Source organism: Tauraco erythrolophus, chromosome 6 (assembly GCF_009769465.1).
Source record: "Tauraco erythrolophus isolate bTauEry1 chromosome 6, bTauEry1.pri, whole genome shotgun sequence".
Lineage (NCBI taxonomy): Eukaryota > Metazoa > Chordata > Aves > Musophagiformes > Musophagidae > Tauraco > Tauraco erythrolophus.
Window position 1 is genome coordinate 37,216,064 of NC_141470.1, and position 14,364 is coordinate 37,230,427.

The window sequence follows — 14,364 nt, forward strand, 5'->3', positions numbered from 1 at the left end:
GTAAGTCTCAACTTCTTGTAACAATGTCAGTCTAATTAAAGACTCATGTGAAGAGTGTTTAACCTATCTAACCTCAAATTCAACTGACAATCAACGATCTATTTCTTTTTTGAGAGAAGCAATCATATACACATGCATATACATTACTCACTTGTGCTGTGAATCATTCTGATCTGTAGATGGAATTGTCAAACACTCATCATGGCCATGGAAAAAACGTACTACATGTCCACCAAGAAGATATCCTGTAGAAGAAGTTCATTTACTCATTAGCTTAAACACTGACAATATGAAAATAACACCCTGAAAAAAAAAAAAATTTAAAAGACCTAGGTGAAATCTTTTTTTCAAATTTTCACACATAACTGAAATTAAAAAAGAACAAATTTAGTATGAAAACATATTAATTTTTAGTATCTTTTTCAGTAAAAAATATTTCTTCTGAAAATAAAGACAAAAAGAAAGCAATCTCTTAACATTTAAAAATCTAATTAGGATTCTGGGACAGAAAAGGAAAATAAAAACTTCTGCAACAATTACTGTTTTGAAAATTGAATGGTTTAGGTAAAAGCCAAATCAAATATATAATACCAAAGTTTCCTCCCCCTTAATACAATTTAAATGTTCTCAATACAAAATAATTCAGTGAGTTTGTCAGTTTGTTCTGACATTTATTATTTGTGTCAAAATCAAAACTGCACAGCAGTAGCAGGAGACAGAGGACAGAAAAACACTTAGCAGTTCTGAACATTAAGCTTAATGGAAGCTAACTTTCCAATCCATTTAACACGAAGACTACAGGTCAAAACCAAGCACTTTGCCTCACAGAAAAAAAGAAAAGAAAAAAATGGTGTAGGAGGAGAATGATTCATCAGACTCTCAGTCCAAACTGTTCTGACCTTGTAAGTGAAATTAATGCTTTTAAAATGTACAAATACACATAAAGGAGGAAGGGCAGAAGGAAACTTTCATACTGTGCAGCTGATTCAATACAAATTTGTAAATTACGAAAACAGTAACTGGCAATTATCCTATTGCCAATTAATACAAAGGTCAAAGCAAAGAAAGAATGCAAAAAAAAAGTATATATACTTTCTTGATATTTATGCTCCATTAAAAGCACTTTAAGCATCACAAAAAGTTTGCTGTGAGACCTTCAGTCCAATTTTAGACTCAGGAAATCCCACTTCCTCAGTCTGTCCATTCAACTTGAGCTAGGCTGCTAAGTCTTTTGATATATGATCGTTGCACATGTAAACCATTCTGAGAAGTGTATATTCAGCTAAACTTAAGCCTAAGTAGTTGAGAAAAAAAATGACAGAAAATCTACTTCTCTGCTTACCCCACCCTATCTTTTCCTTTTTTTTTTTTTTTGGATTATGTATTTAAATCTGAGCTACGCAGTACAAAGGTTCCAAGTACAGCAAAGGGCCACTAAGATGATTTAAGAGGCTGGTGAATCTCACATACGAGGAAAGACTGAGAGAATTGGGACTGTTTGACACAGAGAAGACACAGAGTACGTCACTGAAATGAGGAGCAATACTGAGCGGATGAGCCTTCCATTATCGAACAAGACATTTCTCAAACAGAATACGGTGATGTTTCTCAAACATGGTTGTAAAGTGCAGTTAAGTACCTCAAAAGAAATCCTGACCCTGCGGTAGAGAATTAAGGTTGATTAAATCTAAACCTTTAGAGAGCTCATTTTCTTTGACTATTATAGCGAGACAGTAAGGAAGTATGGCTGTGAAACCCAGAAAGCATATTGAGCAAATATCCTTGAAAAACACAACTAAGAGAAAGAATAGGAACTACGAGATACCTGCTTTCCATTTTGCATGTATCTTTATTACTATTCTGTTATCTCTGTTACAGGGTGATAACAGAATCCTATACAAAAATCTAAATTTACTGGCTTTAGTTACTCTGCAGCTCCTATGCCTCAAAATTAAACCAAAGACAATAAACTCCTCTGTTGCTCTCTCAGCATTCATTTCTCATGCAGCTTTTTATGCTTTGTTATTCTAACGTTACAGCACTTATTTAGCTTTTCTTTAAGTTAATCTGGCTGTCCATAGCTCCCCAGTTTCCTTTCCGTTATTTTTCTCTCCTTCTTTATTTTCATTAAACTCTTTGGTTCGATGTTCTGAGGGTGTTTGTTGTTTTGGTTTTTTTTACATCTTCACTCCTTATGGAAAGCAATACAAAGTCATCTAAAGTATATACATCTCTAAATAAATAAAATTACAAACCTTCTGTAATATTGCTTCCTGAGCACGTGGGATGTACATTCCATAGCGTCTGCATAAAGGAGGCATCCACCTGAATGCTTCCATTCGACATGGAGAGATGCTGAAATAAAACAGCAGTAACAGGAAACAGTGAAATTTATGCACTTAAAAATATTCAGTATATTAATCTCTCAATAAAATACAAATACAGTAAGTACACAAATATCCTTTAAAAATTAGTAGCCACTTGCTTTTAAAATGGACTCTTTTCTAAATCTAATCATCAGACTCCAACTGCAGCTTAGAAATCTTCCACAGTTACAGAAATAAAAAAATTCCTAAGATGGAGAATGTTGAAGTACACCTTGGGATAAAGGCATGGAAACGGTCTTGTTCTAGGGAGGGAAAACCTTTCACTGAGAAAAAAAAAAAGGGCATTACAACCAGGCATTATCTCCCAGATTAGAAAAAAAATCCTTCGTAAGAATCCCAGCCACTTCCCCCAACTCCTCACAGCACTTTGCATTTTCCCACCATGTGTCTACTTGCTGAACAAACAAACCTACCAGGTATCTTTCAGAAGATACACTGACCAGGATAAGATCATCACCTATTCGAACCTTTTCTCCTTCTGACCTTTGTTTAGAAGCAGGGTGTATTGTCCACCAGCACGCCTCACCTAAAGGACAGAGATACTCATCAAGGGTATACAAAACAGACAACTCCCAAGAAATTTAAGGATATCTTTATACAACATTGAAATAACAAAATAAAGGATTGTGTCTTGTAAGACATTCAGCTTATAAAACCATCTCATTCCTCTTTTCAATCCATTTGAATTTTTTTGTTTTTCTTGAAACTTTTTGTCAATCAGTCTTTGTCATCACTGAAGCTGATATTTCTCTCTTCATATTTTTTAAAAGCAACTAACCACTCACAAAACACCGCTCAGAACTGCTGTCCCTTCAAGGCTCTCACTGTCAGTAAATTGCTGACAGCTACACCTCAGTCTTAATTATCACCTTTTATGTCTTCTTTTGCTTAATGTTCATATTCAGTTCACAATTTTCTGTATCATTTCCACTCTAAGCTACATTTATGTTGTAGAATAAAGAATTTTTAAACAAATACTCCATAACTTAGCAATATTGCTACATTACAAATATCAGTTCTGGGAGCAGCTCTATTAGCACTACAGACCATTTGAACAGTATAGCCAAGCCTAAGAGTGACAACCATAGAATATTTCTTACACATTAAATATAAAGTTCCAGATTATTTTGCACATGCACAAATCACACTGATCCCGAGAAGATTACCTAACTCATTCCACAATTTCACACCCTTCGAAGTTTAGTTAAGACCCTGAAGAAAATGAGTTGAATAGAGCTTTCTCACTGGGCAATGCAAAGTGGGAGAAAATTAAACAAAGGCAAAATTAGTAGCATAAGACAAAGCCCAAAAATCTGTTTGATCAACTAAGAAATTTCATGTAAAAACTCCTTAAAACAAAATTTGAAGATTATGAACTAATTATAAAGATGACAATAAAAGTTACATCCCTAGAAGTGTAAAGTGCTAAGTCTTTACAAGAGAATAATTATAAATATCCAGTGGCTTTTCACTCAATACCTGCGAGGTGAAGAATACCTCCTGCAGCTAAAATTGATGCAATAGGAAAGTTTCATGCGTGAGGGAGTAGGGCGAAGGGAAGTGATATTACGGTGTTCAGTTTATGAGGTTTACAAGCATGTAGTAGTTATCAAAATCCTCTGTGCAGAAACACAACTAAACATTCCTTTTATGTGTTGCTTTTTATATCTTAACTATGTGTACAAGAGTCTTTTTGTATATTTACAGTTAAGCAAACAGCAATATGAGACTACAGACATTAGTTCCAAAAACCTCCTGGGCACAAGCAGACACACGCACAATAACCCTGAAAAGAAACCTATAAAATTATAAAGACAGATCTCACAAACTGTTTTCAGAGAGACAAAACACATGCATTCCTTTTATCTGTGCGCTTAAAGAAAATGGTCTCTACCTAAGGCAGCAGCAAATGATATAATCAAATAACAGGCTGCTAATATCTCTGAGCCATCTTCTGCATGGATAGAAATGACTGAAAGACAAACTTCACTCATTTAGATAATGAGTCACCTAGAAAGGGACTTTCAGATATCATAGTCTACAAACATTTCAACATCTATATTGGCAGTGCCTCTCCATCATCAATTAGCCTATTGTGATTTTATTTTCAAAATAATGAAAAAAAGTAGAAAGCACAGGTTGATATTAATACAACTGGCATTTCTTTATTTGAAGCTTCACATTAATGAGGTGTGTATACAGGTACTCAGATTTTCCTTTCAAGGTATATGTCTGGGTCTGGGTACTACAGGATCACCTGTTTCTTTCTGATGAGTACTCATCACTTCCAGTAACCATTAACACTATGCATACAGCAGCATGTAAACCTATTTGTGGCTCTCTGTGGCTCAGTTGGTTTTAAATTCATTTAACTTAGCTCCCAGTGGCATCTCATAATTTATATGTGATTTCATGGAAGCACAATTTATTATTTTTTTTACTATATTTCTGTTAGCAGCGCTGTTACTGGCAGTACTCTCAGAAATCTATTAATTAGATTTTAAAGCTTTCTTGTAATTTCTTGTTTGTGTCATATCTCTTCCATTCTGCCCCATTATTATTTTGATCCATTTCATGCTTTTATTCTTCTTCAGCTCTTTTAGCTACGTGCTTATTAGATTTTTTCTGTTTTCCTGCAATACAAGTTGCATGCTTGTTTTGTTGCATGGTTACAATGTATATAGTGAATGCACCAATATATGGCTTTTCCGTACTCTAATTCTGTTGCAAGTGCCAACCATATATGTAGAAAACCCATGCATCAAATTTATTTTATTCATTATTGTCAGTGTTATTGCAGTCATAGTAACTCAAGTTTAATTGTAAGGCATCTCATATTCTTACATAAGGTCAGTTAATTTACTGAAAGTCATCAGTATCAAAGTAGATGATCAGCAAATCATCATTTACTTTCAGTCATCTTATTTCTAATGAACACTTAAACGTGATATTCATAAGCTTACAGTCTATTAATGTCAATGCCTCTTCTAAAACCAGAAATGTGTGACATGTTTTCCTTCAAAAATAACTTGTCATACCTGCTGCATTTTCTCGTAGTCCCACATCAAATGCAAGTTTATCCGTTTGAGATCTTGATGATGTTAAACATGTCAAATACTGCAAAACAGTGAAGTTATTGAAAACAAAAAACCAACAGTAAATATTAACACAGAAGCCAAATTAATACATTTACATTACTCCACCTTACTATCAGCCTGTGCTTAATTTTTTTAAATTAAGCATGATGTTATTTGTATACAAGCTCTACCTGACTTTTAAACATCAAAATCCTTTTCCACTTCAGCACACTTTTCTCTGTGCACTTTAGCTCCTACCTTCCAAAGTTTCACACAGTTCATCAGATAGGAACAGGCAAACATTTTATTACAGTGTTACTGTAATAAGTTCGCTTCATGAAAACACAGCAAACATACCAAAGGTAGTAATCAAACTTGTAACTCTGGTATATCAAGGTAACTACAATCTGTGTGGTTCATAGACATAAGTAATTTAAGTAAGAGTTTAAAGACTAAAGTAGAGTCTTCTAGTACAGGAAAAATGAGGGAAGGTGTTTTCTTGACTTCTTACTTCTTCAACCTCCTATTAGGTATACTTGCAGGAGCCCTAATAAGTCAAAGATCCAGAACAGTTAAAATTTTTCAGTTGTACAATGTAGCGAAACAAAATTTATACAAGATAGTCTGAAGGGAACATGTTTGCGGGTGTAGTCTCTGAGAACTATAGAATGTTAAAAAGGAATACTTTATCTTATAAAATACGGTGGAAATAATAACACATACCATAACAAATTAATTTGCCGTAGCAGTAACTTGCTGATGGAATTATCATTAAAATGGATTCCTTAAGGACACAGAAATAATCCTTGGCTAAAGGAGCTTTTCAGCTACATTTCTGAGTGAAATGGATTGAAGAACCTGAGTTTAAAATACAAGGGCCACTTCCACTGTATTGAGGTACTATTAGCTATTCAAATTTTTTTATCTAGTGCAGAAGAGAACTTAGAACATTCTCCTGAATTTATATACTTTTTATTTTGATAAAAAGACGCTTACTTGAATTTCATGTTACTCATTCTGTGCAACTGCTCTTTCACTTACCATTTCACTAAACGAATGTCGAAGTAGTATAGCGTGGCCATATAGCAGGGTTCTGTGACCACCTCCTTGAGCTGCCTACAGAACATGACAGAAAAGGTCAGAACTCTACTGCGCTGGGTGGACCACGGTCGCAATTATGTAACAACATGAAAAGCTACTACAGTTTAAGTAATAAAAGCAAATATTCAAGCAAATTATGAAATTTTTATGCTGGGCAAAAAAACATAATAATGAAGTAGTTACAGCAATAGCCAAATATTTGCCAAGGGAACAAATGTTGTTCTTGGTCAAAGACCTTTATTGTGACCTAATTTTTATTATTATTAAGTAAAACCACAGCATTTTCAAAAAAAAAGTTTTAAATAAGATGCTACTTACTTTTCTTATAAACTTCTCAGATGCATTAAAAAATAACAACAAAATAAGTATATACATACACATACATAAACTGAAATCTGAAAGAGAGAAAATGTACCTATTGCCCACAATAGTTTAAGTACATAGTAATGATATCTACTTTCTAGGATTAATGTTATCCTAAGCATTTACCAGATTCATTAAAGCAACTGCATCCATAATGTCAACCAAGCACAGTTATTAATTTTAAATATGGAAATCTATTACAAGATCAAGGAGGCACAAAACTGGATTTTCCCTGTTTCCTTTAGAAAATTTAACACACATTTTTTGAGTTCCTTTTGGTGACCAGAATAAAATAAAGTTACCTATGGAACAACAGACAACAAGCTTTATAGGTTAAGTCTGCCTCTCTCAGTCTTTTACTGCATCTCTACCACATTATTTCCTAGCTAATTATAAATAACAAGCCTGTTCAAATTTCAATAAATAGTATGACTCAGAAAATAAATTCTTGATTTACTGTGGTGCTTTCAACTGTAATGAAGATTTTTTTTTTTTTTTTTTTAGATCCTCAATCCCAGATTGTATGAAGTAGTTTTCAGAAAATGATCTCCAAATTCTGCAGAATTAAGGATAGCATGAATCATGTTCATACTAATTATACTATGATGGGCAACATTATACTTCATTTTTTTCTCTCAGCCCAGATCATAACACTTGCACCTTGTAAGTCTTGAGTAATAATAAAAGGTCTAACATCAAGATCCACAAGTTAGAAATTGCTGATTTAAGAATATCAAACTTCTCACGTATTTGCTTCAAACTGTTCTCACACACACAAAGGGCTTCGTTTCCATTTAAAAGAGCATTTACTTTATGGTCTTCTTAATTCAGCTATATGTGGGCAATCATTAAATATGAAAGATGATTCCCCAAAATACAGCTTTAGAACAGGGATCATCTCTAGTACGTTACATATTGCTAGAAAGAACTGCCTTTAAAGTCAGTTCTTTTCCTTGGCTTAGTGTGGAAGAGACCAAGATAATTACAGGTAGTTCCAGAAACTCAAACAATGATCATACATGTGCAGGCAAATGCTTTTGCACTCTATGAATAATACATCAATTAAATTACCAATTAGGTCAACAGGTTTACAAGCTGTGTATAACGTGTTCTACAGAACCCCAACTTAGAATTCTGACACCAAGCTCAGGAAACTACTGCGTTCTGTATCTCGACATATAAAACACTTAATACTAATTCAAAGAATTAAAATTGAAATATTATTTGTCTAAATAGAAGCAATAAAAATCTAAAAGCAATTCAGCAGAGGTCTTCTATTACAACTGCAACAAAATAAAAATCCTGCTTTTATTTTTCTAGCTAATAACAACATTAACAAATAGGGATTTGGGATCTGGTCATGTGGGAACTTAATGCTGTTAACAGACAGTAGTCTTATTTAGTTTTATGTAGTAAATTTTACTGAGAAATTTTTCAGAATTATATGGATACTATGTATAATCGCTTTCCCAATATGATCCATATAATTATGTAAAATGTCTCAGTGCACTCTGTAGCAAACTGAAAAAAAAAAAAACCAAACTCCTGGACAATGTTTTTTGGACTCACATGGAAAAAGTGTTAAGATTATTGGAAAAAAATGGAGTCAAATACAAAATAGTTATCGCTGGTAATTCACAGAACATATCATACTTTTAGATATCATTATAAAAGGCTGATCGGAAACAATAAAAAAAAAATTCCAAGAGCTCCTCCAAAATATAACATCTATAAAAAATTGTTTTAATAATACATCCTGCAGAAACTTATCCTTGCTTGGGGAAGAAAACCAGAAAAACATCATAACAGTGTACATAACACTTATTTTATAAATTGCAACTTTTTTTTTAATCAACAAGGAAAACCTTAACAGCAAAATCAACTGTAATTACAGGCAGGTTGTCAGAAGAAAATTACATGTAGTCCATTTGTAACAAATATACACATAATGAGAACAAGCAATAAAACACTCATGCTAATTTTTTACTGAAAGCTTTTAAGAAAATCCCTTGTAGTTTTAAGGCTGACTCATTAAAAAAAACCCAAACAACAAAACCTGAAAATCAAATAAGCTGTGTTCTCCCTCTAGGAAAATCTAAAACTAACAGCAGAACTCTATACCAAACTAAATTTAATATGGAAAGAAAAACATTTAATTGAATGATAGACTGGGGAACCAATAAAAGATTAATGTTAATTATATGAGGCTAAATTGTATTCTTACCAATGTCTTTGTATTGAGAACAGAATGCAAATGAATATTTTGAGATGTGCATTCCTGCATTTCATGTTGTCATTTTTCTCTACATATACAACAACTATTAAAAGACAGTATTTTGTATTATTCATACCAAAAATAGCTTTTTCTGCAATCCAGTTTAGAAATTACTTATTACCATATCAATTTGCTTTCATTGTGCTAACGTTAGTACCTCGTAATACAAAATACTTGCCTTGATTGGTAGTTATGACATATGTCTCAAAACAGAAACAGTTAATTGTAATTTAAAAAATAACCCATTCATTTTAGCAAGAAGAGCGTGTTGACAGAAGCTAATTAAGAGTTCACCTTCTCTGAACGTAACAAATCCTTGTGGTCAAGAAAGAAAGTTTCCTGCGTTATTGTTCAGCCTTTGCTTTTTTATTTTATCCTTGCTATTTATATGAACCGCTGTGTTCCCATGATGTTTTCCCCAATGGATGGTACCCAGATTCAAAATAAACGCAGGCCAAGGTAGTTTTGAAATAAATATAGCACAACAGACTATATTTTCTTTTTTATTGACCACTGCCCCAAAGCAACAGTATGATCATTTTTACTGAAGAGATTATTTGTCCTGTACTGCCAATCTGAAATACAAATATTCATATATTACCAGTAATCTCAGATTAAATCTCTTGGCTAAGGTTTTGGGTCAATATTTTGGCAATACTAAAAATTGTGTTATTGCTTAGGGGTCGTAGAAGTGTTTAATTTTAAAGTGGAGGAAACAGCATAAAACAAGAGGTCAATAACAGTAAGGTCTGAAAACCACGTATGCAAAGGCTGACATCACAAGATTGGATGTGATAGAGCAGAACTTAGTTGTGCCATGACATGGGCGAGTTAAAGATCTGGAGTGAAGAAAAAGCCATTAGACTGTGGTTATCCTGCTGCTAAATTACAGACAAAATTAAAGGTTCTTCGACTTCTCAAAAAGTAAAAATGAAGGAAGAATTTAACACCTGTGAATTAACCAGTAGCGTGTGATGAGAAAACATTGACAGAAATACTGAAGTCTTTTTGAGTAGACATAATACACAGTCCTTCTATAGCACATATCTCAGCCCCATGCAATAAAAAAAAGGGAAGACGGCTACAAGAATGACAAATTAATATGAAATTAAAATAATGAGTGATTATAAGACATCAATTTATTTCACTTTCAATTTTCAAACTGACGTATTTTTGAGATAGAATCCATATTTGTTATTTCACTATCATATTTCCCTCTAATTTGTAAGATATAAAAAAGACAGAAAATATTTAAAGGATTTTGATTTACAGAATCATAGAATGGTTTCAGTTGGAAGGGACCTTAAAGATCATCTAGTTCCAACCCCCCTGCCATGGGCAGGGACACCATCCACTAAATCAGGTTGCTCAAAGCTCCATCCAATCTGTCCTTGAACTCTTCCAGGGATGGGGATCCACAACTTCTGTGGGCAACCTCTTCCAGTGCCTCACCACCCTCAGAGTGAAGGATTTCGTCCTTAGATCCAATCAAAATCTACCACCTTAAAGCCATTGTCCCTTGTCCTATCACTACATGCCCTTGAAAAAAGTCCCTCTCCAGCTTTCCTGTAGGCACGATTTAAGTACTGGAAGGCTGCTAGAAGGTGTCTCAGAGCCTTCTCTTCTCCAGGCTGAACGACCCCAACTCTCTCAGTCTGTCTTCATAGGAGAGGTGCTCCAGCCTTCAGATCATCTTCCTGGCTCTCCTCTCAACCTGTTCCAACAGCTCCATGTCCTTCTTATATTGGGAGCCTCAGAGCTGAACACAGTGCTGTAGGTGGGGTCTCACAAGAGCAGAGTAGAGGGCCAGAATCACTTCCCTCGACCTGCTGGCCACACTTCTTGGATGCAGTCCAGGATACGGTTGGCTTTCTGCACTGCAGGCCCACATTATTGGCTTCCGTTGAGCTTCTCAACAACCATCAGCCCCAAGTCCTTCTCCTCAGGGCTGCTCTCAACTCATTCTCTGCCCAGCTTGTATTTCTGCTTGAGATTGCCCCAACCCATGTGCAGGACCTGGCACTATGCCCGTTGAACTTCATGAGGTTTACACAAGCCCACCTCTCAAGGTCCCTCTGGATGGCATCCCTTCCCTCCAGCATGTCAACCACATACACAGCTTGGTGTCATCTGCAAACTTACTGAAGGTGCACTCAATTCCACTGTCCATGTCACCAACAAAGATGTTAAACAGCACTGGACTCAATGTCGACCCCTGAGAACGCCACTCATCACCAGCCTCCACTTGGACATCAACTTATTGACTGCAACTCTTTTGAGTGCGACCATCCAGCCAATTCCTTATCTATCTAGTGGTCCATCCATCAAATCCATGTCTCTCCAGAGACAAGGATGTCATGTAGGACAGTGTCAAATGCTTTGGACAAGTCCAGGTAGGTGACATCAGTTGCTCTTCCCTTATCCACCAGCACTGTAATCCCATTGTATAAGGCCACCAAATTGTCAGGCACAATTTGCCGTTAGTGAAGCCACTTGGCTGTCACCAATGACCCTCTTTTTTTACTTTGTGTCTTAGCATAGTTTCCAGGAGGATCTGCTCCATGATCTTGCTGGACACAGAAGTGAAACTGACTGGCCTGTAGTTCCCTGGGTATTCCTTTTTTCCCTTTTTAGTTTATGCACTATTTAGATGTTGTCCTGATTATGTACAAGTTAATTCCTCAGACGTATTGAAGAATTTCTTAATATACAAAGTTACTCTATTTTGCTATTTATGCTGATGTATCTCTTGCGACTATAGTTTAATTTTAATCCTGTACTATTAAAGAAATTTTTAAAATAGTAAAGAAAATAATAAAATCGTTGGTTTCATGAATTTGAAACAACAGTTTGACGGAGGCCTACTGGACTACTATCACTGAAGTTTTCAGTATTAAATGTACGAATCTGCAACAAATGTCTCAACACACAAGAAAATTTCTCATTAGAAATTATTTTATTCCACTATGTGCACTATGCAGTGTTCACAACATATACAATACCTCAGGGCATGTTAAGACACTTTCTGTAGTTCATGCTAAACTGCACTTCTACGGACTTAAGGTCACTATTCGTTGATTTTAATGCAAGTGTATCTCATGATTTTAGCCTGCTGAAATGCATCTAATTTAGAGGATTAAAAGAGGATAAAACAGACAGTAGGAATGTTCTCACTATGTGTACATACATATGTTTCTATATGAATACGGTTTACACACCTTGGTGCTACATGTCCTGAATATATCTCCTAATTGAACTGATAGGATTTCCACATATAAAGTAAAACAGAAACAAGCTCACAGAGAAAAAAAAATAATATTCTTTAATAGAATGAATGGTAGTTACTGAAGATGGCATTATAAAATTGTGAAAGCATAAAACTGTAAAGTTTCACTTTCTTGTCAATCGTTCTTAAATAACAACCTTCTCTTCATTTCTTAAAATTTAAATTCTGCAGCCGTTATTCAGATAAAAACAAAATCTAGTTCTGACTCATTTAATATTTACTGATCTGCATGAAATCATGAGTTTTAATCCAGAAGCATTCTAAACATCTTTATAATTTTATATATTGAGAGGCCATCTTGCAAAGTGAAATTCCCCCCTTCAGAAATAACAGACTCCATAGCTGACCTTGAATGCTTACGGTAATTAATTTGTTTTTAAAAAAGCAAGTTCCATCATTAGTTTAATTTCTCTGCGATGATATAAAGTTTTGGCAAATGGATTTATTTCAAATGAAAATTTTATAAATTATTATATAAATTTGACCACTTTTTTTTTGAAAATAAAAATGTTTTCAAAACTAATTTTTTTCCTTTCTTATTACGAAGAGCATACAGTCTATTAAAAGTTTCAACAAGCAATTATTGCACAGCTAGTCACAGTTAGAGTTACACTTAGACTTCCAGCAAAAAAACAACACTCGGTGTCAGGTAACAAATGCTTAAGTGGTGCTTTGATTAATATGATTTACAAACGGATAAAATTAAAAAGTGTTTCAAAATGGTGAATTGTTGCACAACAATGAAGAGACTGCAGAATGAATGGCAATTTATAATTAAAGATAAAAAACATCAAAAATTTATACTATAGCTATTTCATCTTTAGAAAAATAATATTCATTTTGAATGTATTACTTCTGCATAGACAGATACGACATTCAAAAATTAGCCTCAAGTAAACAAAACATCCTTTTGGTTCTCCATTCTAGGATATTTATTTATATCATAAAATTCTCCTCCTTCCACATATTATTCTATTTTATTTTCTAGGATTGTACTAAAAAAGGGAGAAAACACTAAAAACTGCATGCACAGTATATGAATTCCAGAAAGAAAGCAAAAGAAATCTCTCATCATTAAATAAATTGAGCATAAATTTCTATTCGATAAAAAAGATATAGTGAAATGTTATCTTTAAGTAAACTTCTTTAGGCAATACTATTACTTGTATTTTTATGTTTTATTTCTTCCCTGGACATCCATTTTTCCTTTTACTTAATGTGACAGTCTTAACTCTGTGCGTAAGTACAATAAAAGAAAAATTACAATTTAAAGAAAATATGAATTTTCTGGTTCTACAAAAAAAATGAAAACTGACAGATTATCTAGCTTTGCAGATTATTTGCATCGTAATTAGTTGTCATTTAGTCTCATAAAATAAGTAAAGCCATAGAGTTTTATCATACTCTGTTTGTAAGAGAATAAATGTTAAATTCAATGCAATTTAGTTGAAATCAGAGAATGAATAAGGGTCAAAACAATAAAATTAAGTTAAGCCTCCTACCCAGGCTTTTGGACTACGCTGGAAAATCAATTAAAGCACAGCATCATAGAGGATAATAGCAATCTGATGATAGCTGATCTTATCAGGCAGCAAAAATCTGAAAGGTATAGTAAGCATCAATGTACTGAGGTTACCCACAACAAATTCAAGAGTTTAGTCAACTTTAAGAGACATACATGTGACTACTACCAAATTTAATTCTAAGCGAGAGTGAAGTGCAGAAAATTTGTATTTACACAAGTGGTTTTCATAGTGCCAGAAAGCAATTATGGAATCTGTCAAAACAAATAAACATTGTAAAGTCTTATTTAATCTTAATTTGTTAACAATACTTCACCCTATGTATTAAGAAGCGGCATTTCCCTTTTTTTTT

The 14,364-nt window shown here is 34.1% G+C and overlaps 1 protein-coding gene across 1 annotated transcript in view; it reads right to left on the minus strand.

The window, feature by feature from the left end:
• Positions 1 to 14,364, minus strand: part of RYR3 (ryanodine receptor 3) — a 203,647-nt gene that overhangs the window by 175,427 nt on the left and 13,856 nt on the right. The window contains 6 exon segments of the mRNA XM_086613614.1: positions 152 to 245; positions 2,256 to 2,355; positions 2,801 to 2,913; positions 5,426 to 5,504; positions 6,506 to 6,580; positions 6,884 to 6,895. Coding sequence (XP_086469740.1) covers positions 152 to 245; positions 2,256 to 2,355; positions 2,801 to 2,913; positions 5,426 to 5,504; positions 6,506 to 6,580; positions 6,884 to 6,895 — 473 coding nt within the window.